Source organism: Phasianus colchicus, chromosome 1 (assembly GCF_987193195.1).
Source record: "Phasianus colchicus chromosome 1, bPhaCol1.hap1.1, whole genome shotgun sequence".
NCBI lineage: Eukaryota > Metazoa > Chordata > Aves > Galliformes > Phasianidae > Phasianus > Phasianus colchicus.
This window is the reverse complement of record NC_143436.1, coordinates 79,174,567-79,202,326: the sequence shown is the minus strand read 5'-3', so window position 1 is coordinate 79,202,326 and position 27,760 is coordinate 79,174,567. Positions and strand designations below refer to the sequence as shown.

General features: G+C 46.9%; 2 protein-coding genes and 1 non-coding gene across 11 annotated transcripts; all 3 read left to right on the top strand.

The window, feature by feature from the left end:
• Window positions 1–287: 287 nt before the first annotated feature.
• Window positions 288–22,316, top strand: CHD4 (chromodomain helicase DNA binding protein 4). Of its 8 annotated transcripts, none has more exons than XM_090148933.1 (40): window positions 288–393; window positions 1,238–1,398; window positions 3,312–3,439; window positions 3,626–3,817; window positions 4,198–4,316; window positions 4,785–5,026; window positions 5,110–5,237; window positions 5,357–5,492; window positions 5,907–6,088; window positions 6,241–6,480; window positions 7,318–7,521; window positions 7,612–7,817; window positions 8,101–8,232; window positions 8,486–8,582; window positions 8,951–9,142; window positions 9,238–9,438; window positions 10,265–10,402; window positions 13,396–13,517; window positions 13,630–13,803; window positions 14,129–14,270; window positions 14,929–15,060; window positions 15,157–15,274; window positions 15,483–15,607; window positions 15,897–16,134; window positions 16,304–16,476; window positions 16,628–16,808; window positions 16,908–16,994; window positions 17,166–17,251; window positions 17,332–17,465; window positions 17,704–17,848; window positions 18,040–18,205; window positions 18,570–18,679; window positions 18,857–18,989; window positions 19,233–19,310; window positions 19,433–19,570; window positions 19,665–19,773; window positions 20,087–20,219; window positions 21,140–21,335; window positions 21,456–21,599; window positions 21,732–22,316. In XM_090148933.1, exons 2-40 carry the CDS (start codon window positions 1,302–1,304, stop codon window positions 21,791–21,793), a joined length of 5,760 nt encoding a protein of 1,919 aa, XP_090005059.1. In that variant the 5' UTR covers window positions 288–393; window positions 1,238–1,301; the 3' UTR covers window positions 21,794–22,316. The 8 variants fall into 8 exon arrangements, with proteins under 8 accessions (XP_090005059.1, XP_031466107.2, XP_031466108.2 ...); XM_031610247.2 differs by having other exon boundaries at window positions 17,163–17,251; window positions 18,860–18,989; XM_031610248.2 differs by having other exon boundaries at window positions 17,163–17,251; window positions 18,860–18,989; window positions 21,456–21,631.
• LOC116240015 (small Cajal body-specific RNA 11) lies at window positions 18,233–18,373 on the top strand. The gene has a single exon (XR_004169207.1).
• A 279-nt stretch (window positions 22,317–22,595) lies between the features above and the next one.
• On the top strand, window positions 22,596–27,760 carry NOP2 (NOP2 nucleolar protein). 2 transcript variants are annotated; one of them, XM_031610252.2, is made up of 16 exons: window positions 22,596–22,783; window positions 22,863–22,908; window positions 22,986–23,050; window positions 23,237–23,505; window positions 23,796–23,839; window positions 23,999–24,156; window positions 24,911–25,110; window positions 25,206–25,295; window positions 25,376–25,463; window positions 25,571–25,711; window positions 25,876–26,015; window positions 26,280–26,369; window positions 26,666–26,788; window positions 26,862–26,959; window positions 27,051–27,181; window positions 27,292–27,760. In XM_031610252.2, exons 1-16 carry the CDS (start codon window positions 22,678–22,680, stop codon window positions 27,543–27,545), a joined length of 2,043 nt encoding a protein of 680 aa, XP_031466112.1. In that variant the 5' UTR covers window positions 22,596–22,677; the 3' UTR covers window positions 27,546–27,760. The 2 variants fall into 2 exon arrangements, with proteins under 2 accessions (XP_031466112.1, XP_031466110.1); XM_031610250.2 differs by having other exon boundaries at window positions 23,996–24,156.

The window sequence follows — 27,760 nt, the reverse complement described above, 5'->3', positions numbered from 1 at the left end:
CCGAAGCCAGGGGTTAGAGGTGGGGACTATTATGGGATGTTCCCGGTGGGGGGGGGGGGGGGGAGGAGAGGAGGACCCGGGTTGGGGGGGGGCGAGTATTATGGGATGCTGGGCCGGGCGGCGAGTGGGAAGTTCTGAGGGGAGAGTGAGTATTATGGGATGTCTCGGCTGGGGGGGGGATGTTGCCGGGGATACGGGGGCGGGATCTGTTGCCAGGTTCACGGGGCATATTATGGGATGGAGGCGGGAGCGGGGCGGAGCTTTTTTTTTTTTTCCGCTTTTTTTTTTTTTTTTTTTTTTTTTTTCCCCCCCCTTTAAGAGGCGGTGCCGGGTCCGGAGCCATTTTCCCTTCAGCAGCGGCGGTGGTGGAGCGGAGCTGCCGTCTGGAGCCGGGTGAGGATCCGGGAGGGAATGAGGGCGGGCGGGCGCGGCCTCACCGCCGTCTGTCGCGGTCCGCCCGCCGCCCCGCGGGCTCTGGCCGGCGCCCCTTCGTTCGGCCGCGGCTCGCCTCGGGACCGCGCCGTCCCCTGCGCGGCGGCCGCGGGACGCTCCCCGCCCCGCCTCCCGGAGCGGCCCGAGCGAGCGGCCGCCCCGCCGGGCCCGGTCCTACCGCACGGCCCCGGGGAGAGCCGGCCCCGCGCCGCCCGCCGGCCGGACTTTCCCGGCCCCGCCCCGCGCCCCCGCCCGCCGGGGACCGTGCCCCCGCCGAGCCGTCCTCCGCCCTGCGGCCCCGCTCCGGGAGAGTAGCGGCCGTGGTGTCTTTTGTGTGGGTCCTGGGGGCAGCGCGGCGGGCGGCCCGCCGACTTCTTGCGGGAGGGCTCTGCCGCCGTGCGGGACCGCCGGACGCCGCCCTGACGGAGCGCCGGGCGGCTCGAGGTCCCTGTGGGAAGGCCGGCTCCCCTCCCCGCCTTCTCCCGGGCGAAGGTGGGAATAACCTAGGGCGCTCATTCCGGTCTGGCACCGGCTGCGGGAGCCGGGAGGATCTTCCTATAGGACAGCTGTTTTGGCTCCCTGCGAGGAATGAGTTGCTGACTCAGTTTAACGTCTGCTGTGTTAAAGCCTGCTTCATCACAACTCTGATGCGATACCTGCTGCTGGAGTGCCTGTTGTCCATCGGCTCCCAGTGCGATGAAATCACTAGCTAAGCATTTTCTCGAGAATACTCTTGGTTGCACTATCGCTTGGGAAACCGGGTTTTGCATCTGCTATAACTTTCTCTCGATTCTTTTCAATGAAGTACCGGCTTCACTGGCAGGAAGGCAGCACTTCTGTGAGCCCGGGCCTCCCCTGGTTCAGAGGATATGGCATCGGGCATCGGATCTCCGTCGCCGTGCTCGGGGGGCAGTGATGATGACGAGATGGAGATTCTGCTGAACAGTGCTATCCCCCAGCATCAAGGTATTGAGGGCCTGCAGGGCACGCGTGTGTGGTGGGGTAATGCTGTCTTTGGGTTGGGTATGTGAAATAAATGCTCCGTGGAGGAGCATCCCTTCGACTAGGAGTTGGGATACGTTTTTGATTTTTACTATTGGAATCCTAGTTCCAAGCAGAGCAGACTTTGTTCCAGGACATCGCAGGTTGTCAGGGGCTCATGCTTTGGGAGAGCGAGCAGTCAGTAGTATGTCCAGTATTCACCAAAATGTCTGTGAGTTTCATATTCACTGACTGGGGAGGAGGAGGGGGGGCTGTGTATGTGCAAGGGGAGGATGTCTGGCCACTTCATCTGGGATCTCAGGCTTGCTGCTGTCCAGAGCAAACTGCCCTGGGCTCTTGCATGACCCACTTTTTCTTTGCCACACCCGATTATTGAGGCTTCTGGTGGCTCACTTTCTGTACTGCCTACTCACCTTTGCTTTTCAGGTAGTCTTTGTACCTTGCCTTGTCCGTTTTGCATGCATCCTCATCTACATGAGACTGGAGTTAGAGCCCTGGGTACTCTTCTGTTTTGAATGTTATTGATGTGTGTACAAAGCAAGCCATCAACATCTGGCTTCTCTGCTTCCTTGCAAAAAGGAATCGTATGTGTCCTGATGTGCTGGGCTGTAAGACAAGTTTGAGTTTTCCCACCAAGCCATGCCTGTTGTAGTATCAAATGAGAAAATGTCGCAAGTGGAGAGGCAAAATGTTGTCGAAGGCTTGGCTTTTTTCTAGAGTTTTGACTCCAGCTGCATTTGGTACCTCTTAGGTAGAGGGGAGACTGTCATTAAGCCTTGTGAGGAAAATCTTATTGGGAGAAATAACTGTTAAAATCACCGCGGACTTGAGAGCTTTAGGGGAAAGCAATGGAAAGGGTGGGATACTTAGGCTCTGCACCAGAACTAGCTGGAGAAGATGTGGAATCCCCATAGGAGCTGGTGTTGTAGGACTATGTGAGCAAATACTTGCTAATTAGTTGGCACAGTGGCAGGACTGCAAGACCCCAAATTCCAAGAGCTCTACTTCTTCTGCTTCATCTGCCTGCTGCAGCTCCCTGACCTGTGGCTTCCTCCATCCTGCCCAGCTCCTGTGGTCAGGAGGCCATTTTCCCTTGGAGGGAGAAGGAGTGACTCTGGCTGTGTGCAATGGGCGGGGCGGCAGGAGAGAGCGAATGGCTGTGCTGCTCACAGAGCCTGCCACAAAGGAAAGGGTTGCCTGGCTCTCCCCGGGGTTGGGAGAGGTAGGGGCACAGATGGAAGTGGTGGTGGTGGGGAGTTGGCTGCTTGTCCCTGCACTGGGAGCTTGCTTGCTAGCTGATGACAAAGAGGGAAGGGGTGGAGAGAAGGCTATGTCAAGTCTGGATTAGAATTGAGTTGCTAAGTAGCAGTCTACCTATGGAGGACAAGTAGTGACTTGCTGGACTGTGTTTTGAATGTATTTTAATATCTGTAACCTGTGGGATGTTCTATTCTGGTGAAAAGAAGTTAAATACTTTTTTTTTTATTCTAGAGGACTGAAACGTTATCTTCAGGTTCTCAAACGTACTTGCTAAACATACTCACTGTTTTAATTCCTTTAGATATGGTAATCTGTGCCCTTGTTTTTCAGTTAGGGCACACTTCTGGTCCCTAATAGCTGCTTTGTTTGGAGAAGGAGTACTGTGGAAGTGGGCCTTGTTGGAGGGAGAAAAGGGTGTGTGGTGTTAACTTGCCATATAATTGACTAGTAAATGTTGTGAACAGTAACAAGGTATAAACAATAATAGGGTAAGCAAGCACTTCTGTGTTTGTAAGTATGTAGCAAGAAGTAGAAAGATCCAGTGATGTCTGTGAGAAGTGGGCTGGGCTGCAGTGTGCAAATGGGCTTTGAGTGGGATGTCACCTCTTCCCCTCCAGAACATGAGGAGGAGCCAGAAGAAGAGCTTCTGTCAGAGGCTGAGATACTCAAAATCAAAAAGAAGAAGAAACCCAAGAAGCTAAAGGAACCCAAAGTGCCCAAACTCAGCAAGCGTCAGAAAAAGGAGGTGAGGGAGAGGATGTCTCAAATCATGCTCTAAAATATGGCTGTGGGGCGAGGAGGCTTGTTTGTTGTTGACTTATGACAGCAAATCTCTGTATGAATCCTTTAGAGCTTGGGTAGTGTGGCATTTAGTGCTTATCCAGGGTATTTTCTCACAGCTGCCTGATCTTCTCTCTCCCTCCTTCCCCAGCTTGGGGACAGTTCTGGTGAGGGCAATGAGTTTGTGGAGGAAGAAGAGGAGGTTCTGCGCTCTGATAGTGAAGGCAGTGACTACACTCCTGGGAAGAAGAAAAAGAAGAAATTAGGACCGAAGAAGGAAAAGAAAAGCAAAGCAAAGCGCAAGGAGGAAGAAGAGGAGGAGGAGGAAGACGATGACTCCAAGGTGAGAAGCGACCCATCTGACTTACTCCTTATTTCTCAGTTCCATGTGGATTTGGGGGATTAGTCTCTGACAGCATACAGAGTGGGGAACAGTTTAGTCTCTTTTTTTCTCTGAACAGCCTGACCTGACTATTTCCCTCATGCATGCCTTTTCCTCTCCTACCTTAAATACTGAATCCAAAGGATTTTCCTACCTCTGATGTTCTAGTGAGGCTGTGTCCTATGGCAGTGACAAGTGGAGAGCGGCTGGTGGAAATCCCCCAGTCTTGACCCAGTGGGTCATCTGTAGATGGAAGATGTATGTATGATATAGATGTGTGGAAGTATTCTCTTCTGGAATGTGTACTTTTGCTAAAAGTGGCCATGATTCTCTTTTGACAGGAGCCAAAGTCATCTGCTCAGCTCCTGGAGGACTGGGGCATGGAGGATATTGATCATATCTTCACAGAGGAGGATTATCGCACTCTCACCAACTACAAAGCTTTCAGCCAATTTGTTAGGTGAATTGCAAGTCTTTAGCATTTGGAAGGACTTTTGAAGAAGGAATAAAAAAAAAAGGAGGGGGACAAGATCTAGGTCTCGGGTTGGTTTTTTGTTTTGTTGGTTTTTGTTTTTTTTTTTTTTGAACCTCAAGACATGTCAGGGACACTAGCTCCCCACCTAGAACAAACACCTGAAGCAACACTAAAATATTTGATTCACATATCTCGTATTCAGCAGTCAAGATGATGCAAGTCCTTGCTCTCGGTCTGCTTTCTTCCCTAATATGCTTAGTTCAATTTTGCTTCCAAAATCGCAGAGCATTTGTGTCCATGCTGTGTGTAGGGTGGAAGTAGAGCTTCATCGGCTGTTGAGATTGGAGACTAGAAAGCAATATAGTTTGAGGGAGAAGGACTGATGGGGGTGGGGGGAAGGAAAATGATTAAGAAACTGTTTTGGTAACTCTTCTTTTCCTTAACTGTATACAGACCGCTTATTGCAGCCAAGAACCCTAAAATAGCTGTGTCGAAGATGATGATGGTACTGGGAGCCAAATGGAGGGAGTTTAGCACAAATAACCCCTTCAAGGGAAGTTCAGGTGCATCTGTGGCTGCTGCTGCAGCTGCAGCTGTTGCAGTAGTGGAGAGTATGGTGACAAATGTGGATGCTGTGCTGCCACAGCCCCCTGTAGATGTGCCACTCAGGAAAGCCAAGACAAAGGAAGGCAAAGGTGAGATTAAAAAATCTGACAGGGTGTTAATGGGTGGTGTTGAGACAGTAGTCCTTCTGACTCACGGGTTCCTCTGTTCCCAGGACCTAATGCCCGGCGGAAACCAAAGGGCAGTCCTCGTATTCCTGATATCAAGAAACCTAAAACAAAGAAAGTGGCACCTTTGAAAATCAAACTGGGAGGATTTGGTTCCAAGCGTAAAAGGTCATCGGTAAGTGACCCTTCTTCCTTGACATTCTGATGGCATGCTAGAAATGCTGGGATCTGTGCATGGTTGCTGTCCATGGTATGCGTGCCTGGACAGCATGGCTTCCTTCTTACTTACCTCAGAGTGAAGATGATGACCTGGATGTGGAGTCAGACTTTGATGATGCCAGTATCAACAGCTACTCTGTTTCAGATGGATCTACAAGTCGCAGTAGCCGCAGTCGTAAAAAACTCAAAGCTGGAAAAAAGAAAAAGAAAGGTATTGCTCCGTTGTCAGCTGGAGACGGAATTGCAGTTCAGTGTGTAAAGAGATGAGAGGAATGTCTGTAGCATTTGGATGCTTAACAGCATGCTTGAGGGAGGAAAATTAATGGAGAAAGAACCTGATACTATTTCTAAGAGGGAAAAGGTGCTCAGGAAATCTTTCATCATTTTGGTGGAGGAACAGATACAGTACTGAGTTTTCCTAGCCTACGCTACACCCTTAATTTCATGAGTGGAAGGAGGACCAAAGGGACCTCCTTGCTCCGTTTACTACATGAATGCACTTAGAGTTTGAATTCTGTATCTCTGTAACTACATAGGCTGTTGCTGTTGAGGGAATATGCTTCCTTGCTGTAGAAAGCCTTTATCTGTGCCTTGCACTGCTCTAACTCTTCTTCACCCTCTGCAGGCGAGGAGGACTCCACGGTGGCTGTGGATGGCTATGAGACTGATCACCAGGACTACTGTGAGGTGTGCCAGCAGGGAGGAGAAATCATACTGTGTGACACCTGTCCTCGTGCCTACCACATGGTTTGCCTGGACCCAGACATGGAGAAAGCCCCAGAGGGCAAATGGAGCTGCCCACACTGCGTGAGTATTGGATTATTCCAAACTGTGCAAGTGATTGTGAAGGGGGGAGGTCAGCTGACTTAATGCTGTTCTGTAAGCTGACTTAATGCTGTTCTGTACAAACAAAATCATGAATGTGTCAGTGTGACTTTTCTGATCTCTTGCTCTTGTAGGAAAAAGAGGGCATTCAGTGGGAAGCAAAGGAGGATAACTCTGAAGGTGAAGAGATCCTGGAAGATGTTGTGGGGGATGCTGAAGAGGAAGATGACCACCATATGGAATTCTGTAGAGTCTGCAAGGATGGAGGAGAGCTGCTGTGCTGTGATGCATGTCCTTCATCCTATCACATTCACTGTCTGAATCCCCCATTGCCAGAGATTCCCAATGGGGAGTGGTTGTGCCCTCGCTGCACTGTAAGTTTCTGCTAATACTTTCTTCTGTTGTTTAAAAGAAAGGATGGATCTAATTCTATTTAATCATATTTTCCTGTAAATATTAAGTCCTTAGAGAAGACCATTGGGTTTTTTGTTATAGCTTACTGAGACCTGGTTGTCTGTGGTTGGATTGTACCTTGCAGCCTGGTTGCTTTTTCCTTCCCTTGGAGAGTGGGGAGGATGGGCTTATAACCATGCTGAAGCTCAATTTTCTTGGCCTATATTTTGCATGTAGAAGCAATGATATGAATGCAAGGAAACTGAGCACTTAAAATATTCTAAACCAATGAGCTAAATGGCTTTTGTGCTGCAGTCTCTGTAATGCCAAGCCCTCTCTTAGTTGATGGTTGAGGGAAATTTCACACTTACATGATGTCATTGAAGTTAGGTACTGTAAATTGTTGGATACATTCATTAGATGATAAGGACTTCTAAGATAATGAATAAAATGCAGTCTGCTTCAGGGCATGTCCCTGTGCTGGACTGATAGTTTTACAGGAAAACGTTTTTTGTATGAACTTTCATTGGAGTTCTGGTTGGGTGGACTGAATTTTTGGGACCCTGGAGAGATGACTAAATTTAGAGACTGAATTCAGCTTGGTATTTGCTAGTCCTGGAAAAGAGACAAACTGGAAGAAGCTCTAAAGTGCTAGAAATAAGAGAGTGAACATTTCTAAGCCCAAAGAGAAAATCCCGCCTGTGTAGTAAAGCTACTAACTAAAGAAGAGAACTGTAACTCTTAGTACAGTCTCTGCTCCTCAGCACTTGATGTTAGAATACTTGCAGTCTGATGTGACAAGCTCTCTATCTTTTCAGTGCCCAGCTCTGAAAGGAAAGGTTCAGAAGATCTTGATCTGGAAATGGGGTCAGCCCCCAGTTGGCCCTGCACCACCACGTCCACCTGATGCAGATCCTAATGCTCCTCCCCCTAAGCCTCTGGAGGGTCGACCTGAAAGGCAGTTCTTTGTCAAATGGCAGGGCATGTCCTACTGGCACTGCTCTTGGGTGTCAGAGTTGCAGGTGAGTTTAAGGCCTTTAACCCTATCATAAGGGTGATTAGATATTTCTGGAGAGAGATTATTACAATCTAACTTTCTGTCCCAACTCCAGCTGGAGCTGCACTGTCAGGTAATGTTTCGAAATTACCAACGCAAGAATGATATGGATGAGCCACCTTCAGGGGACTTTGGAGGAGAAGAGGAGAAAAGTCGTAAGAGAAAAAACAAGGACCCCAAATATGCTGAAATGGAGGAGCGCTTCTATCGATACGGGATCAAACCAGAGTGGATGATGATCCATAGAATCCTTAATCATAGGTAGGGGAAGAAGCAAAGATGGTTTTGTTGTTTTTTCTTCAAGATACCAGTCCCAGTGGAAGAGCAGGACAGTTTTTAACAATAGCTGTAGGGCAGGGCTGAGAGAGGTGATGAACTAAAGTGTATCATAATCAAATGAGAGGAAAAAGTGGGAGTTCTGTTTATGAAAAATATTGTTTCTGTAGCTTCTTTAAAGGATCCTTTTTTCCTTTCCTATTTGAATTTGAGTTGAGTAAATGCTATCTTATCATTGTGCTTAACACTTATTGTTTTTTCCCCTCAGCGTGGATAAGAAGGGGAATGTCCACTATTTGATTAAATGGAGAGACCTACCCTATGACCAGGCATCATGGGAAAGTGAGGATGTGGATATCCAAGATTATGACCTTTACAAGCAAGCCTACTGGAATCACAGGTAGGAGAAATATCAAGGTAACATTCTTTTCCCTTGAGGAAAGTATTTGAGTGTGTCAGGACCTGTCTGGATGCATGGAGATAGGAAGGAAGCACCTTGTTGATTCCTTATTCCTTTGGTTGGAGGCCTTTCCTCTCTGTTCTCTTGAGCATAGTTGAATTGCTTGTTTACCTACTGTTCTTTACAGTAGTTTTCCCTTGGTCTGTTACAAAAGCTGTTCCATTTCTGTGTTCATGGGGCTGTCTCCTCATAGGGAGCTGATGAGGGGTGAAGAAGGAAGGCCTGGTAAGAAGCTAAAGAAGGTGAAGATGCGGAAACTGGAAAGGCCCCCTGAAACTCCCACAGTAGATGTAAGTTGCTGTTTACTGCTTAGGCACTACCTGATACTATTGGTTATTTTGAGTGGTGCTGGGACTGTAGGTTATATAGAGAACTTGAAGGGTGAGGAGCACATGGCTTACAACTTCTTCCTGGCCCAAAACGTGGATAGGTTATAGAATCTTCATATTAAGACCCATCTTGCCCATTGAGAAGAGACTGGCTGGCTCTTGATAGAAGATTTGGACACTTTTTGGCCCATTAGGGATTTGGCACTAGGATTAATCTGATTTCTGTGGCATGTCAATCTACAGTAGGGAATATGAGTGACTGGGGAAGGAGTCTTGATAGTTCCATAGCTAAGGTAAATGATCTTAACTCTTCCTTCTTTCCAATGTAGCCGACAGTGAAGTATGACCGGCAGCCGGAGTACCTTGATGTAACAGGGGGAACCTTGCATCCTTACCAACTGGAAGGACTGAACTGGCTGCGATTCTCTTGGGCCCAGGGCACAGATACAATCTTAGCTGATGAAATGGGTCTGGGAAAGACTGTGCAGACAGCTGTATTCCTGTATTCCCTCTACAAAGAGGTGAGAGGCAAAATGTTGCTAGAACACTATCTGGAGAGATTAACGCATTTGCTCACTTAGGCAGCATCTAATGCTTTTACTGATTCTGTTCATAGGGCCACTCAAAGGGGCCCTTCTTAGTGAGTGCCCCCCTCTCCACAATCATCAACTGGGAACGAGAATTTGAGATGTGGGCGCCAGATATGTATGTAGTGACCTACGTTGGGGACAAAGACAGTCGAGCAATCATCCGTGAGAACGAGTTCACTTTTGAGGATAATGCCATACGTGGAGGCAAAAAAGCATCCAGAATGAAGGTAATGCAAGCCTGAACTGAAAGAGGAGGTGCACTAGAATGGCTTTCAGCAACTGAGATTCAAGTGCTCTGGAGTCTGTAGGAGCTGATAATACTCTTGTTTCCAAGGGGAAATAACTGCAAGTTGATGACTAAGTGGGTATTTTGTTGCACTCTTACTGTAGACTGCTTTGAAGCATTTCTGACAGTCTAAATTTTTACGGTACTGGAGAAGAAGGGAATCAACTAAGGCAATACTGACCGTAGGCAAGTCCTTTCATTTTTCCGCTTAATCTGTCAAGTTGTGCATCGTACTTCCTACAGAATTGCCAGCCTGCATAAATATGACCTGATACAGACCTGACGGAGGTATTTAATAGAACCTCTCTCTTCCTAGTTTAAAAAAAAAAAAAAGGAACTAAAATTTTCTTAGGCTTAAATACAACTGCTTGTTTTTTCCTTACTATAACTGCAGGAACTACTGACAGTAACTTATTTGTTCTTGGATAAACTATTTATCTTCTAAGAATTAGCATTTTGATGAGACGCTATTCCTGGTCTCTTTTCATAACATGCATCTATTTGCTGCTTAATTCTGTTATGAGAACTGGCAGCTATGCTGTAGTAGCAGGCGACTGAGGAGACTTATGTGTGTAAAACAAGTAATAAGAGATTGAAAAACTAGAACGTAGAATTTTGGATATTGTGACAGAAAACTACAGGTATGAAAAACTGTTTTGTTCTGGTTGGCTATGGCTTGTTGGGACAACTTGGTGGAGAGACTCTATATCTCCTTTGTCCTGTGACATTCCCTTAAGTCATTACTGTGTTTTCTTTTTCCTTTGCAGAAGGAGGCAGCTGTGAAGTTCCACGTCCTTCTCACTTCTTATGAGTTGATCACAATTGATATGGCCATACTGGGATCTATTGACTGGGCATGTCTCATTGTAGATGAAGCTCATCGACTGAAGAACAATCAGTCTAAGGTACAGGGAAGAATAGGTAATAAGGTCTGTAATCATTACATATGTTGCAGAAGGTGTTGAGAAGATTAGATAGCTGATCCTGAACAAGTAAGTTTGCCTGCCAGCTCTTATTCATGTGTTCATAAGCAAATTTAATGCATTTGGGGGGGGGGGGGCTTGAAGAGGAACAACCCTCATTATTTTAAACAGAAGAGAGAAATCTTTCATTTGTATATTGATTATCATTGGTAACAGCTTCACTAGTATGTTTCACTAGTAAAAATAACTTCCTCTCTAGGTGAATAGACAATTGATGTATACTAGAAAACAAAAACCTGGGTGCTGCCATTCTCAGAAATGGGCTTCTCTGGAAGTAGAACATACATCTGGATCACCTCTGTTCTGGAAGGGGGCTAATCATATTGAGTATAAAAAAGCTGCATGGGTTGCAGTTATACTGCTTCCAGAGGAATCTTGCCTTCTGCATTCATCTAGCTCTAGCAAGCTAATTAGATGTTATAGAAATGGGAGAGGTGGGCAGGAGTGTTCAACAATGCCTGGGTAAATGCTGGAAGCCACACAGCTGCATTCATATGAGGCTGTACCTTTACCAGGCTTGTTTTAAATTCAGTAGAATTGACTGTACTTTCCTAATCCAACTCCTCCCTAAGCTCTTGTGTTTTAAATCTGATTGATTGTCTGTCTTCAGCTAGGTTCTAGGGCTTAGTACACTAAAAGCAACTGCTAATGGAAATCTGGTTTTGTAGCTTCTTGCAGATTGTAAGACTAGTTGCCTCTGTGTAGTGGATGAGAGGGGAGTGGGGAAGAAGAGAGAATGTAGCTAACTCTTCAGATCTGAGTATGGTATTTTGTGATTACTTTCTATCAGCCGTGCTTGCAGTCCAGTTCTGAGTTATTTTTACTGTAGGCACTAAGATTGGGTGCTGTTCTGTGCTAAGAATTGGAATTATTGGGAACAGTATTGAACACTTACTATTCATGTTTATATTCGTGAGCTGAAAGAGGATATAAAGGCCCAGTGTTACACTAAGTAACAATTGGTTATCCACCAAGACTGTTAAATTTTCCTTTTTTTGAAAGAGTCTTGTATCCCTTAAGGGCAGCTTTAGGTATTTGTATGCAAGACAGCTCTTGACAGACAGTGTTGGTTACCTGCCAAATAGTGTGTTTTACAGTTGCAATGAGTAATTCCCATATTTTATTCCAAGATGAGAATGTTGTTGGCTATAACTACATAAAGCAATCCTAATGGAAGGCACTAGAAGAAATTCTTCTGGTATGATTAGCAAAATAAGTGGTGGTATATTTCTTCTAATATTTGTCATCTAATACGAGAGCTGCTCCAAAAGTAATGCCTTCTATTTTATTATATTGGCTCACAACATCAAATGTGGATCTTGGTGATGTGACAGTAGAGGTTCAATCTTCTACCAGTATTGATAGATTTTTTTGTTGTTGTTGTTGTTGCTGTGCGACAGATGAAAGCAGAGGAGTAGTCTGACAAAATGGCACCTGACAATCACAGAATGGCTAGGGTTGGAAGGGACCTCAAGGATCATGAATCTCCAGCCCCCCTGCCATATGCAGGGCCACCAACCTCATTTAATGCTAGACCAGGCTGCCCAGGGCCCCATCCAATCTGGCCTCGAACACCTCCAGGGACGGGGCATCCACAACCTCCCTGGGCAGCCTGTTCCAGTACCTCACCGCTCTCTAAAGAATTTCCCCCTGACTTCCAACCTAAATCTTCCCTCCCTCAACTTTTAAAACCATTTTCCCTCATCCTGCAGTTTCAAAGATTGGAATCTTTCAGAGAGTTGATTCCCCTCCCCTCTGTAGGCCTCCTTTAGATATTGAAATGCTGCAGTGAGGTCACCCTGCAGCCTTCTTTTCTCCAGGCTGAACAAGCCCAGCTCCCTCAGCCTGTCTTCATGAAATGCACGTGAAGCAAAGGTGTTGCTGTATTCCTCCACGTGGACAAAATGGCACCCATTGACATCCATTGATGCTTGCTGGATGTTTATGCAGGCTAAACAGTGGATGTGAGCACAGTGAGGCAGTGGGTAGCATGTTTCAGCAGTGGTGACAGTGATGTTGAGGACGAGCCATGTTCTGGATAGCCCTGTACAGGCGGTGGAATGCAGGCTTTTGCTCATCACTGGTGAAAACGCATAGCTGATGGTGGTGAATGAGTTGAAAAAAATAGCATTTTGTAACTGAGAATTTGCTCTGTAAGATAATATTGTTGTGCTCTTTGTATCTGTTGTCATTTCCATGGAAATAAATAGGAGGCATTACTTCTGGAGCAACCTACATACAAACTACTCTCATTCAGTTTGACATTGTATCATGTTAAGTATAAAATAAGTCCATAAATTACTACTTTATTGTCACTTTGTGCTAGTGAACATGGTATGCTTGCGCTTTTCAGTTCAGCACTGTAACTGCTCACTAGCTCTGTCTAGAATGACTTCATTGTTGTGAAAGCTAGCACAAATTACTTTAAAGATATATTGGCAAACCCTTGACTCTTTCTCCTCTGCTTGTTCAGAATTCTGAAATGCTGCCAGGATTGATATGAATAGGAAGAGTGACTTAGTTATTTCTAGAAATCTTGAGGCAGAGAAGTAAAAATGTAGAATGCTAATTTAGGAGGAGAAAGTACATACTATAGCAATCTGGAAATGATTGGTGGTTTGAAAGCTTGTAACTTAAAAAAGCAAAGGAAACCTTTTAGTACCTGATGACTTATAGGACTTGTCACAGTCATGTTTCAATTATGTAGAACAGTGATCCGAATAAGATCAGTCTAGTGATGCTGATTGGAATGGCAACTACTGGGAGCACTTGTTCAAACAGCTGATGGGAATCTAAATCTAAACTGCAGCTTGCTGGTTTTTTTTTTAAGAGTATTTTTTACTAGGACTATGACTGACTTCTAAGCCTCTGTGTTTTTTTTCCTTTTCCTTCCTTCCCTGCTCTTTACTTCACAGTTCTTTCGTGTGCTGAATGGTTATTCCCTCCAGCATAAGCTGCTGCTTACAGGAACTCCCCTGCAGAACAACCTGGAAGAACTGTTTCACCTGCTGAACTTCCTGACACCAGAGAGATTCCAGTAAGTCTTGCAGTGCAAATCTAGGCCAAACTTGCCTTTCTTGTCACTTCTATCCCCATTTTTTTGTGATGTTTTCTTTAGTGGCTTTTGCTTAGTGTCTGTTTCTCCACAGTAACTTGGAGGGCTTCTTAGAAGAGTTTGCAGATATTGCCAAGGAAGATCAGATCAAGAAGCTACATGACATGCTGGGCCCACACATGCTGAGACGCCTCAAAGCTGATGTTTTCAAGAACATGCCATCTAAGACTGAGCTTATTGTCAGAGTGGAGTTGAGTCCTATGCAGAAGTGAGTGTGAGGATGGGGGGATCACCAGCTGTTGAATTACTACTGTTTTGTTCTGCAGTTCCAAAGAGGATGTTGGAATAGATTCATCCTCACTGTAGGGCTTTCTGCACAGTGGATAGGAGGAAGATTTTGTGTTGCCGCAAAGGGGGGGAGTAATCCTGTGCTCTGATGTAGAGGGATGAAATGGATAATAACTGCTACTGGCAGAGCGGTCTAGGTAGCTGGCAGGTAATGCCAGGAGCTGTTCGGACATGAGCAGTTGTGTGTTAGTCATTCTTGTGTGAGATGCTTGAGTTGTGGTTTTTATTTTCTTTGTTATTTTCAGGAAATACTATAAATATATTTTGACAAGGAACTTTGAGGCGCTGAATGCACGTGGTGGTGGTAACCAAGTTTCATTACTTAATGTTGTTATGGATCTGAAGAAGTGCTGTAACCACCCCTACCTCTTTCCTGTGGCTGCTATGGTATGTCCTGTTGCTTACTTATTCTTACATAAACAAATTCTCAGCTGGCTGCTACTGGGGAGCTATTGAGCTCCCTGTGAGGTTTTGAAGGGATTCTCTTTTCTGTTCTTACGCTTGTCTGTTTTCCTGTTTTTCTTTGTGTTAACCTTGTGAACTGGAAGTCCTCTCCTTTTTCAATATCTTTTATTTTTTGATGTTAGGGTTACCTTGTGATCCTTGCAGAATGGTGGAGGCAGAGTAGGGACTGAATTAGAAAGAGGAGATGTAGGAAGCAAACTGAGAGAAAATGCATGGGGTAGCATTGTTTTGTATGAGCAGTGCTACGCGTTGTGTCCAGTTGACTTGAGTGAGTCAGCTTGTGATGAACACAAGAAAGAACTAGTGTCAAGATACGTTCATAGAATGGCCTGGGTTGAAAAGGACTGCAATGATCATCTAGTTTCAACCCCCCTGCTATGTGCAGGGTTGCCAACCACTAGACCAGGCTGCCCAGCCTGGCCTTGAATGCCTCCAGGTATGGGGCATCAACAACCTCTTTGGGCAACCTGTTCCAGTGTGTCACCACTCTCTGTGTGGAAAAACTTCCTCCTAATATCAAACCTAAACCTCCTCTGGTTCAATTCTAAGAGTTTTCTTTCTTGTCCTCACTCCTTTTCAGGAAGCTCCAAAAATGCCAAATGGCATGTATGATGGTAGTGCTCTCATTCGAGCATCTGGAAAGTTGTTGCTGCTTCAGAAGATGTTAAAGAATCTCAAGGAAGGAGGTCACAGAGTGCTCATATTCTCTCAGGTATACGGGAAGTTCTGTCTGTGAGGAAGGGAGCTTGTTAATCTGGTGTCTCCTTGTCCCTCACTTTTCTTTTTTCTGGTGACTTTTGATATACAGATGACTAAAATGTTAGACCTTCTGGAAGACTTTCTGGAACACGAAGGGTACAAATATGAGCGGATTGATGGAGGAATCACAGGAAACATGCGTCAAGAGGCTATTGATCGATTTAATGGTGAGGATTCTCCTCCTTCACATACAAAATGAAAATGGTTGTCTTGTATGTGGTTAGTGGTCAATATAGGATTGAATGTAGCCTGTCTTCCATTGCTGTCCTGGAATCTTAAATTAGTAGTGATTCTTCTGAGGTTATGTGGGATGAGTAAAAATCCTTGAGTGATATACTCCTGCTTGATTAATTTTGTTATCTCCTTTTATCCAAGCTCCTGGTGCTCAGCAGTTCTGCTTTCTGCTTTCAACTCGAGCTGGGGGTCTTGGTATTAACTTGGCCACAGCAGATACTGTGATTATTTATGACTCAGACTGGAACCCGCACAACGATATCCAGGTGAGTTTGAGTGAGATTACTCGCTATGGAGCCCTTGTGAGGAAGAGGGACATGAACATGTCAGGAGTAGTGAAGGAGTATGACTTCCTTCTAGAAGCATGCAAAATTAGAGCAGTGAGGATGGGTAGAGGTGGGAAGTAAACAAGTGGAGTGTTCTTCCAAGGCACATCTTAACTAATGTTAAGAGCAAATATGAAGGCAACTGGGGAACTGCTGTGGAGATAGGTGGGAGTGTAGCAGACTAGTGCTTATATAGCTCCAGATTGTTCTGAACACATCTCTTTTCTAGGCCTTCAGCCGTGCACATCGGATTGGACAGAACAAGAAAGTAATGATATACCGCTTTGTGACAAGAGCATCAGTGGAGGAACGCATCACTCAAGTGGCCAAGAAGAAAATGATGCTGACTCATCTGGTAGTGAGACCAGGGTTGGGCTCCAAGACAGGCTCCATGTCCAAACAGGAACTTGATGACATTCTTAAATTTGGCACTGAAGAGCTCTTCAAGGATGAGGCTACTGAGGGGGGTGAGTGCTTGAAAGTGATAATGGAGGGGATAGGGAGGACTGGCTCTGTATTTAGCAAGAAACTATAGTTACAGTGCTCATCATAGCTCTACAAAGAGGTCTGGGTGCCATATCCTTTCCTGGTCCCTTAAGATCCATGTGATTAAAATGTCTGTGCTTGCTTCCTCAGGGGATAACAAAGAAGGTGAGGATAGCAGTGTTATCCACTATGATGACAAAGCAATTGAGCGTCTGTTGGATCGGAACCAGGATGAAACAGAAGACACAGAACTTCAGGGCATGAATGAGTATCTCAGCTCTTTCAAAGTGGCCCAGTATGTGGTTCGTGAGGAGGAGATGGGGGTGAGTATGAGATGTAGATCAACTAGAGTCTTCTGCTGACTGATGTTCAGTTAAGTGCTGTTGCTTTTAAGGGCAAGTAGACATGTATCTGCTCAAACACTGGGGTTTGGAACATGGGGTTCCTAATTTATTTTTCACCTCTGTGTCGCAGGAGGAAGAAGAAGTGGAACGGGAGATTATTAAGCAGGAGGAATCGGTGGATCCTGATTACTGGGAGAAACTGCTCCGCCACCATTATGAGCAGCAACAGGAGGATCTGGCTAGAAATCTGGGCAAGGGCAAACGTATTCGCAAGCAAGTTAACTACAATGATGGCTCACAGGAGGACAGAGGTACAAACCTGGGGAAACTTGGGGGAAATGGGTGTAAGCATGTGTTACTGGAAGAATAACGGAGTAGTGTCTCAGGCTCACGTGCTGTTTTTCTTTCAGACTGGCAAGATGACCAGTCAGATAATCAGTCAGACTATTCAGTTGCTTCTGAAGAAGGGGATGAGGACTTTGATGAGAGATCTGAAGGTAAGCTCTAGTGAAGCCAGAATTCCTGGTTCACTTTCTATGTGTGAAAACATCTGGGACTTGATTTGGATGCTTGGTACACTTTGTGGTGCCCTTCTGCAAGGGAAGTATTCACACAACAAAATACTGTGCATTGTCTGTTCTCTTCAGCTGTGTTTCTCTCTTCAGCAGCTCGTCGGCCTAGCCGCAAAGGCCTGAGAAATGATAAGGATAAGCCCCTGCCTCCTTTACTTGCCCGAGTGGGAGGGAACATTGAGGTAAACAGTACCAGGATAGACTTTTGCATTCAAGCTATTTTGGTAGGGCTCTTCCTATATCTTTCTTTCTCTTACTCTAGGTCTTGGGTTTCAATGCCCGCCAGAGAAAAGCCTTTCTCAATGCTATCATGCGCTATGGAATGCCACCTCAGGATGCATTCACCACGCAGTGGCTTGTTCGGGACCTCCGTGGCAAGTCAGAGAAAGAATTCAAGTAAGTATATTAGGTAGGGCTAGGAAATGGACAGCATCTAGCCCCTTCAAAACTACAGAATCATTAAGGTTGGAAAAGACTGTTAAGATCATCTTGTCCAACTGTTGGCCTGATATCACCATGCCCATTAACTGTGTTCTGAAGTGCCACGTCGTCCTTTTCTTGAAAACCTCCGGGGCTTCTTCCTGAGCATTTTTTTTCTTTATTTATCTAACTGCTTGTCTCTTAACTGTGCCAGGGCCTATGTCTCACTGTTCATGCGCCATTTATGTGAACCTGGAGCTGATGGTGCAGAGACGTTTGCAGATGGGGTCCCACGGGAAGGTCTTTCTCGACAGCATGTCCTTACTCGAATTGGGGTCATGTCACTTATTCGCAAAAAGGTGAGTGCATGGCAGAGCAATGTAACCTTCCCTTTCTGTACAGCTTCTCTAAGCCGCTGAGGTGCTAAACTAGAGAATACTCTTTTCTTCACGTGTTTCTTTGTGTGTTGAGTGATTTGTAACTTCTGGTTTGAGGATGAGGGTTTATATGACTCCTCCAGTTGACACATCTTTCTCTCCCTCTCATGCAGGTGCAGGAATTTGAGCATGTGAATGGCCGCTGGAGTATGCCAGAACTGGCAGAGATAGAGGAGAACAAGAAGCTTTCTCAGCCAAGCTCACCCTCTCCCAAAACACCAACTCCTTCAACACCAGGGGATACTCAGCCAAATACACCTGCCCCTGTCCCTCCTCCTGGTGAGAGCTTCCCCCTTACACAGTCCTGTGTCCTGACCTCATTCTGGCTCTTCCCCTCACCGAAGCTGTGGTGGTGGGGTCTGGGGGTGGACACAGATCAACTTACCCTCTCAAGTTAGGAGGGTTGCTGAAGTTATTTGCAAACCCTTAAAGGCAAGAGAGGACATCAGTGAGAATAAACACTCTGTGTTTGTGGTTGGTAGGAGATCTGTGGGTTCATCTAGAGCAATATTGTTCCTGCTTGAAAGGCATAATCTCTAGGAGTGGAGGAGTTATGTGCTTGGTTACAGTGGGGGAAACACTTCACTGATGGCTTCTTTCCTTCTTTTATCTGATGTGCTGCTCTGGGTTGGGGAATACACAGAAGAGGGAATAAAGGCAGAAGAAGGAGCCAGTAACAAGGAACAAGGAGAGTCTGCTGAACCAGAGAAAGAACTCAGTGCCTCTGCTAATGACACAGAGGTCCCTATGGAGGTGAGTATTGGGATGCTAGTTTGCCTCGTGCAGTTGCAAGTGTCTCTACTTAGAGATTACTCTCCTCATGTTCTCACAATCAGTGTAACGGCTTTGTGCATCTTTGCTTTCCAAACTGATTTGACTGTCTTGTTTGCATATGCTGCTTTGTTTCACTACTCATTGATCTGTCCTCAGCAGTGCGCCCAGCCTGCAGAGACAGCACCACAGGAAGCAAAATCCCCAGTGAACTCCACAGAAGCAGATGAGAAGAAAGAAGAACCAGAGGTGAAGGAAAGAACAGATGAGCCAATGGAAGTGGAAAGTAAAGGTATTTCTGGGGAGGCTGTTTAATGCCTTGAACACAAGCAACTGGACAAAAAACAAACACCAGTATCTTTCTAAAGCTGCATCATCTTTGCCTCAGTTCTTGAAGCAGACATAAATGTAGATAATCGGTGGGGATTGTTCCAAGACTTTGGGCAAGGAGTCAGGGAACACTTAGGTTTCACTGACTGAGGAACAAAACCTTGGACTCACCAGCTATATCTCTTACTTCCTTTCTCTCTTGTAGCTGATGTGGAGAAAATAGAAGACAGAACACCTACTGAGAATACTTCTGAACCCCCCATAATCACCTTGGATGAGAAAGGTGAGTTGTGATAATTCCATTCCTCATCCCCTTCCTGACTCCCTCTCCTGCAAGGACTTCTTGTGGGTCCAAATTTCTATATGCCATGTTCTTTCTAATGACTTCCTGTCTCATCCTGACAGATGAGAAAAAGGATGATGATAAGAGAGATGTGGTGATGCTGCAGAATGGAGAGATGCTGAAAGAGTCAGTAGATGAAAGGCACAAAAAGGCAGTAAAGCAACGGTTCATGTTCAACATAGCTGATGGTGGCTTCACAGGTATGTGAAATCTTTTATATTTAACTTATTTATATTACCCAGTTCTCGTTCATGAGGTAACTTTCCGTTATTTTTGTGTATCTTGCCTTTCCAGAATTACACTCCCTCTGGCAGAATGAAGAGCGGGCTGCAACTGTCACAAAGAAGACATATGAGATCTGGCATCGGCGTCATGACTACTGGCTGCTTGCTGGAATTATCAAGTATCCTACCCTGAGAAAACAGTTCTCTCCCCTTGTGCTCTAAATCTTGTGAAGGTGACTGTTTTGGGCCTGGCTAGAACACTTTCAGTGAGAGTTCTTTTATCATTTAGTAGAGTGAAAGAAATGGTGGGAGGAGGGTTTTAGTGTTTGTATAGTCAGAACGTAGCAGGAAATACTTTTCATTCCTCTTTCTTGGCTCCTGTTCCTCCCCTCTTTGTAGCCCCTTTCCCGACCCTTTTCAAGAACTGTCTGCCTGAACTGTGTATTCCCATGTTCTCACTGCCTTTGTTTGCCTGAGCTCATCCCATCTCAGTCATGGCTATGCCCGTTGGCAAGATATTCAGAATGATCCGCGTTACGCCATCCTCAATGAACCCTTCAAGGGGGAGATGAACAGGGGTAACTTCCTGGAAATAAAGAACAAATTCTTGGCAAGGAGATTCAAGGTAAGGTGCCTTCAGTGTGACAAGTGCCTTTCAGCAAAACAAGCATTTAAGAAGATGGTTGCCTTGCTAAGGTTGCTGCTTTGACACTTCCACTGAAAGTGAAGACTTCTGCAGTGCTTTTTTTTCTTTCCCTCACAAACTGAATGTTTGTCAAAGTTAGGCAGTAGTTTCATGATAATATCCGTTCCTTTAGAAGTAGTGTTGGGGTGCTTGGCTCTTTTCACTCCAAATGTTTCTTCAGCAACTGGCATGCAGGAGGCTTCAAGCGTCTGTTTCCGTTACAGCTTTCACTTGGTGTACTGCAAACCATTCCTTGTGTCTAGGGGGAACTCAGAAATGTTGTGTAGTGGTGAATTGGTGAAACAGTAGCTTTTAAACCATCTGATTCTACTTGGGAGAGACCATGATTTAGCTCTGGAAGCTAAGATCAACCCAAGGCTATGTAATTCTGAGTCTTGGAACTAAACATTAAATTAATGTAGTTTGGCTGATCTGACATGTTTAACAGTTTTTCTGAAATTCTTCCAATAAGTAGCACTGGATACGTCTCCGGCTCATAAAAAAAAAAAAGCTTCATGTCCTGTGCTTCATGCAAAAAGACCAAATCAACAAAGATTTACTTCAGAAGTCCTTTAAGAAGGCAGAGGAATAGGAATTGGTTCACAGCACTTATTTTAGACTGTTCATAAGTTGGTTTTCTTGTATACTGAGCCTGGCTTAATGAAACATTTCTTTTTGTTTCTTGATATTTAGACCAAGCTAAACAGAAGCTGATGAAAGGAGTTTCAGGGTCTTATCTTGTGACAGCTGACAACTAGATCAGGAAGAGACTGTGGTGGGGAGTGGAGGGGGATGTGCAAGCAGGCTGTTTTTTCAGGTAACTGCTGGAAGACTTCTCTCATGACCGCTCCCTCTTGCAGCTCCTGGAGCAGGCACTGGTGATTGAGGAGCAGTTGCGGCGAGCTGCCTATTTGAATATGTCAGAAGACCCCTCTCATCCCTCAATGGCTCTGAACACACGTTTTGCAGAGGTGGAGTGCCTGGCTGAGAGTCACCAGCATCTATCCAAGGAGTCAATGGCCGGGAATAAGCCTGCCAATGCTGTGCTGCACAAAGGTGATGCTACGGGCTAAGCAAAAGTGGATGTGTTGAGCATCACTGTCCCTCCTGGTCTTTCCCATGTGGGTGCCCTTTTTTTTCTTCTCTCACCTGAACACTCATCCCTTTCTTTTCTAGTTCTGAAGCAGCTAGAGGAACTTCTGAGTGACATGAAGGCGGATGTGACGCGCTTGCCTGCCACTATTGCCCGTATCCCACCGGTGGCAGTGCGCCTGCAGATGTCAGAACGCAACATCCTCAGCAGGCTCGCCAACCGCAGCAGTGAGCCCCCTCCACCGCCCCCTCCCCAACAAGTATGTGCCCTCCCTGCTTTGCAGGCGGGGGTGTCTCGGGGCTATGTGGGGAAATAGCCCCCGTACCATGGAGTCTAGCAGCTGTTCTCTTGCCCTACAGGTGGCGCAGCAGCAGTGAGTCTCCAGCCCAGTGCTGTCAATCTTTTGGCCAAGCCGAAGTGACCCTCCCCACCCCACCCCTTCGCACTCTGCCCCTCTGCCTGACATTCCTGACTGGGTGCTGTTTCCCTCCGTGGAAGCTGCTGTGCAAGTCTCTGGGAGGAGGAGAACTTCCTTCCACTGCGGCCAGCCCGCTGGAGCGAGGAGTGTGCTTAGGAGAGAGGGGGATGGATGGATGATGGACTCTGTACATAGTGACTGAAGGCCACGGTGCCATGTCTGTTACATGGAGAACCTGGCTGCGTTGCTCGCTGCCTCCGCCTGGAATTCCAGATTTTCAGTTTTCTAATTTTATTTTGGGTTTGTTTACCGAGGTGACTGCACAGGCGAGATCAAGCAGAAGCCAGGACAGAGACAAAGCTACCTCCATCAAGATCCTTTTTAATACAGAAACTGACAGGACTTGTCCGCTAATTAAGCAGCTTGGAGAGAAAAAAAAAAAGGAGAAAAAAACAACAAAAAACAAAAGGACAAAAGCAGAGCAAAATCTTGGTAGAACTGAAAAATAAAGTTTCCTTGTATTTTACCCTGTTGTTTCCCTTGAACCTTGCTCTAGTGCTGCCACGAGGAGCTGGATTTTCCCCTAGCGTTAACGAGCTCTGGGTGCTTATTACGCTTCTTCTGCAGAAGTAATTGTTTTCTGCCGCCCGCCTTCTGCTTTTGCTGCGTTTCCGCCTCCCGGTTCGGGTCGCGGAGGCCGCCCATGCCGGCGGCCCGCAGCCGCCCCAGTCTCGGCGCTGCCGCACGCCGGGCCGCGGCTGTCACGCCGTCTCGTGACGTTCCTGCCCGCAGCCAATGGTGGGCCGGGGGCGGGCCGGCGGCCGTGCGCGTGCGCGGAGGGCAAGGCCCGCACGTGGGGCTGCGGCGGTCCCGGGGGTACCGGAGCCATGGGGCGGAAGCTGGACCCGAGCAAGAAGGAGAAGCGCGGCCCCGGGCGCAAGGCCCGCAAGCAGCGGGGAGCCGAGGTGGAGCTGGCCCGCTTCCTGCCGCCCGGTAAGTGCGGCCCGAGCCGGCGCGGGGCCTTGGCGGCGCCTCGGAGCGCGCCGCCTGAGTGCCGCTTCTGTTTCCGCAGAGGCGGAGAGCGGCCGGAAGAAGCTGTCCAGCCACGCGCGGAGGAGGTGAGGGCTGCCGGCCCGGTGCGGGGTTCCCGACCGGGGCGGGTCTGAGGTCTCACGGTCGCTTCCGTCCGCTGCAGGGCCGCCAAGAGACGGCTAGGGGCGGCGGGGCGGACGGCGCCGGGAGGAGGTCGGCGGCCCGCGGGTGAGTGTCGGGGCACCGCGCCCTGCGGTGCGTCCCGCAGCGGCGTGTTCTCGGCTGCTCCCGTCGGCTGTTCCCTCGGCCTGGGCTCGGAGCCGGGCGGGGGCCTGCGGTGCGCGCAGAGCTGACGGCGTGGGGCTGCTGCTCATGGGAACGCTGCCTACCTTCTAACCTTTTGTTCCCCTGCAGCTAAAGAGCAGGGGGATTCTCAGGAGGGCAGTCCCATAAAGGCAGTGGGACAGGACCCTCAGCGCCAGTCTGGCTTCAAAGACGATAACGCAAAATGGCTGACCCCAGCCAAAGGCAAGAAGAGCCTCTCCAAGAGAACCAGCGTGGAGTTGTCCAGCAATGGCGAGGTGGAAGAGGACAGCTGGGAGATGGAGGAGGAGGAGCAGGAGGATGGGAGCAGCGAGGAGTTGATGGATGATTATGGTGCCTCATCCTCTGATGAGGAAGAAGTAAGAGCTTTTTGGCTTGAATTTTGCAAGGAATCCTCGGCTTTTCTGGATGCAGGGGCCCAGCAGGTTTGGGGGAAAAAGGCAAACTGACCATAGCAGCTGGGGGTGAAGGTGCTGGAGAGCCTTCCTCACCTCATCAGAGCAAATTCAGGTTTGGTAGCTGGACCCAGTACGACACTGGGTGTCTCTCCTCATTATCCATCTTAAGCGGAGCAGAAAAATTTTATAGAACAGAGGGTAAGGGGGCACCCAATGACATTGCTTCATTCACCTTTTCTTTCTCTGTTTAGTTGCTGCCCATTGAGAAAGCTGCCCTGAAGCAAAAGGCTGACGAGTAAGTATCTGCCTTAGTAGAGCCTTTCCTGGGTGGATGAGAAGCCCCACTTGCTTTTGTTCTTTCTCATGCTCTTCTACCAACAAGACAATAATTGTGAAGCATCAGTGCAACGTTGTTGTGTATGAAACATTCCTTTTTTTTCTTTATGTTTAGCAGAGATCTCAGCGAAGACGATAGTGAGGAGGATGAGGTGGCCGAGGAGACCAGCAGGCAGAAAACGGGACAGAAGGAAAAAGAAGATGCAGAACTGCAGCTCAACCTGGAGATAGATGAAGAATTCAAATTGCCAACTGATGAACAGATCGAGAAAGAGAATATCCTTTTCATTTGTAACATCTATAAACTATACGTAGGCAGCAGTATTGAGCCTGGATACAATTGAAGAGATTTGTTTTATTTTATCATGAGTATCGTTTTAGCACAAGTGCTCTGTGCCTAATGAGGTGTTTTCAGGTGAGTTATCGTAACAGTGTGCAGCACAGTTAAGAAGCATGTTACAACCCATACAGAGCCCAGAGCCTCTCCCAGTCTTTCTGGTCTTAAGGCTTATGGATATCTGCTGCATAGTTTATCCTCTTCTGTCCTATTTTTCTAGCAGGCCTTTATCCAGCCAGTTTGTAGGGTCTTTGCCTAACAGCGATTCCAGCATACACAGTTATTTTCAATCACTGTTCTCCATGCATTTTAATCTTGTCTCTTTCTCCTCTGTTCCCTAGTTGCCTTTGCGGAACTTCTGGTCTCCTTTTTGATATAAATGGTGTTTTCAGCATTGAAAGACCTTTTTCACTGTCATCTTTTTCCAATTTTTTTCCATACTTATCTAAAGTAACTAAGCTTTTTTTTTTTTCCTTTTGCTTTGTGAGCTTTTCCACCCACTTCTATCCTTTGAATCCTGCTTCTGCTGAGCTCTGTTGGAAGTGTAAATACTGAGCTTTGTATGTGCGTGTGCTCTAGCGTGGCCTTTCTTGTGATGTGGTGATTCAGGACTCGTGCATGACTGGCTGTGCGTGTGAAGGACTTAGTGTGCAAGTTCATGCATTGTTTATCATCCCTTAACGACCTTTCTACCTGCTGAGCCACCAGACCTGCATGTCATTCACCAGCGCATCAAGAGCAACATGGAGGTGCTGCAGGACTTTGGGGTGAAGCGGGAGGAAGGACGCACGCGACAAGAGTACCTCGCGCTGTTGCGCCGGGATATGGCTGCTTACTATTCCTACAGTGACTTCTTGCTCAAGATGCTCATGGATATCTTCCCGCTCCCTGAGGTAGGGTCCTGCCCGCTCTGTGTCTTGGCTGACTGATGAGGATTTGGTAGCCTCCCTACTTCATTTTTACCTCCTTCCTTTTGCCTTTTATCTAGCTAATCAACTTTCTGGAAGCCAATGAGGTTCCCCGTCCCGTGACCATTCGCACCAACACACTCAAGACGCGGCGACGGGACCTAGCGCAAGTGAGCAGAAACCTGTGGCAGTCTCGTGTGCTGCCCATCACACTTGAATTGTGACTCAGCCCCATCTCCTTGTCTCGTAGGCACTCATCAACCGTGGTGTGAATCTGGACCCCTTGGGGAAGTGGTCAAAAACTGGACTTGTTATTTATGACTCCTCCGTGCCGATTGGTGAGATCACCCTTCCTGATACAAGGCTTAGCTGATCTTCCCTCCGCTCCCTTTATTTCATTTGTTTGTTGTTGGTTTTTTTTCTTTGTTTTGCCATCCCTGCTCAGGTGCCACCCCTGAATACCTGGCTGGACACTACATGCTGCAAGGAGCTTCCAGTCTCCTCCCTGTTATGGCTCTGGCTCCACAGGAGAATGAGCGCATCCTGGATATGTGCTGTGCCCCGGGTGGCAAAACCAGCTACATAGGTACCACCCTGTAGCCATGGTGGGAGACTCAGGAGGGATGCTCTTAGAACTGATTTGTGTAGAAGGAGGAAATGGAATGGGACTGAATTCGGGGAAAGGCGTCTGTCTGGGTAAAAGCATTGGAGATTTTTAGTCCCTTGCTGATGTGTTTTGCCTTCTGGCAGCTCAACTTATGAAGAATACAGGGATGATCTTGGCCAATGACAGCAATGCTGAGCGGCTGCGTAGTGTGGTGGGGAATTTGCATCGGCTGGGTGTCACCAATGCAGTAGTGAGTAACTGCGATGGACGCCAGTTTCCCAAGGTGTGTTCCTGTCTGCTCTGGGATGTTCTTACCATCCTTACCTAGTGCTGTCCCTTTAGTAAGATATGCTCTGTGAAGTCATCTGTCATAGGAAGATAAGCAAAGCTACTGGGAATTATGCTTGTTACTTGGTGTGAAAACAGGAAGGTAGATGGGAAAGAATGAGCTATCTCCTGCCTCCACAGTCATGTTTCCATTTTTAATCTCAGTCTTGTTCTCAGTTCCCGACCATGAGCATAACTTTAAATTCATGTCTGACTGTAGGTACTTGGAGGGTTTGACCGTGTCTTGCTTGACGCTCCCTGTAGCGGAACAGGTGTCATTTCTAAGGATCCTGCTATCAAAACCAATAAGGTGAGTCATGAGTATAGATGCCAGATGGGGGATCAGGTGTGAGTTATGAGAGGATGGATGATTCTGTGACTTCAGGGCAACTGCATTTTTGATAAACCTCCATAGAGGGGAAATGGTTTTTTGTGCTCTTGCCTATTTTCTGTGTTATGTTAGAACTGGGGTTTTTATGTTAGTTCTGCAGAAAAATCCAGTCTTATATCTTGTCCCTTGTTCAGTTATCTCTCCATTTGTAACAGTTTCAGAGGCCTGGGGTGTTCCCTGTATCTCTGACACCTTAACCTGTCTTTTACTAACAGGATGAGAAAGACATCCTGCGCTGCGCTCACTTGCAGAAGGAGCTGCTTCTCAGTGCTATAGATTCAGTCAATGCCACCTCAGAGACAGGGGGCTATGTTGTCTACTGCACGTGCTCCATTACAGTAAGTCTGTGCTCTGTCACGGTTACCTCTTTAGGAATGGTGAGTTTGGATCCTAACGTTTAACCTCTGGTAGGTGGAAGAGAATGAGTGGGTTGTGGATTACGCCCTGAAGAAACGCAATGTTCGTTTGGTGGCCACAGGACTGGACTTTGGCAAGGAAGGCTTCACCAGGTGTGTGCTAAGCCACAGGTTGTATAGGTGGCTCTGTTCCTTGCTGCCAGAGTTTCAGCAGAAGCATTTTTCATCCCACTTCCTCTTCCAGGTTCAAGGACCGTCGTTTCCATCCGTCTCTTAAATCTACACGGCGTTTCTATCCCCACACCCATAATATGGATGGGTTCTTCATCGCCAAGTTAAAGAAATTCTCTAATGCCATCCCCAAGACACAGAAAGGTAACCTAGTACGGAAGCTCTGCTGAGCTGCCTGAGCCTGCTCTCACAGGCTGCTTCCCATGCAGAAACCACATGGGTTCTTCCTACAGCACTTTTCTCTTTTGTTTCAGATGAAGAACCTGCTGTGGAAGCAGCAAAACCGTCCACTGGCCCTGAGACAGTCATGGAACCACAGGCAAAAAAGAAGAAACTTGAGTCGTCAAAAATTGCCCAAGAACAGAAGAAGCCACAGCCTGCTTTGAAGAAGAGACATTCATTGCAGGAACAGAGGAGGCCCTTGAAGGCTGTCCGGCCTTCTCCCCATAAGTCATATGCTCAAGTCCCTAACAGAAAGAAGCATAAGGTGAAGCAGAACGGACAGTGAGAGGAACTGCTTTTCCAGGTGCTGTTTCCCTCCTTAGGGAGCAAAGGCTAGGGCTGCCCTGGTTGTGTTGTGTATTGTGCTGTTTTTCCTGCTCTTTGCATATAATTGTTGCAGTACTGAGCACCCAGGACAGCAATAGCCCCTTTTACTCCTTTCCTTCCTCTGCATCAAGGACTGACACACAACTCATTAAAAGTTTTATATTTTTGCTCAAA

What these genes read in the sequence shown, in the direction of transcription:
- NOP2 (XM_031610250.2), top strand. Translation starts at nt 22,678, where the DNA reads ATGGGGCGGAAGCTGGACCCGAGCAAGAAGGAGAAGCGCGGCCCCGGG. An exon ending in TGAACAGATCGAGAAAGAGA is followed by an intron (nt 24,157 to 24,910) that starts ATATCCTTTTCA and finishes CGACCTTTCTAC; the next exon opens with CTGCTGAGCCACCAGACCTG. An exon ending in ATGGACGCCAGTTTCCCAAG is followed by an intron (nt 26,016 to 26,279) that starts GTGTGTTCCTGT and finishes GTCTGACTGTAG; the next exon opens with GTACTTGGAGGGTTTGACCG.
- CHD4 (XM_031610244.2), top strand. Translation starts at nt 1,302, where the DNA reads ATGGCATCGGGCATCGGATCTCCGTCGCCGTGCTCGGGGGGCAGTGAT. An exon ending in CTGAAACTCCCACAGTAGAT is followed by an intron (nt 8,583 to 8,950) that starts GTAAGTTGCTGT and finishes TTTCCAATGTAG; the next exon opens with CCGACAGTGAAGTATGACCG. An exon ending in GAGTGCTCATATTCTCTCAG is followed by an intron (nt 15,061 to 15,156) that starts GTATACGGGAAG and finishes TTTGATATACAG; the next exon opens with ATGACTAAAATGTTAGACCT.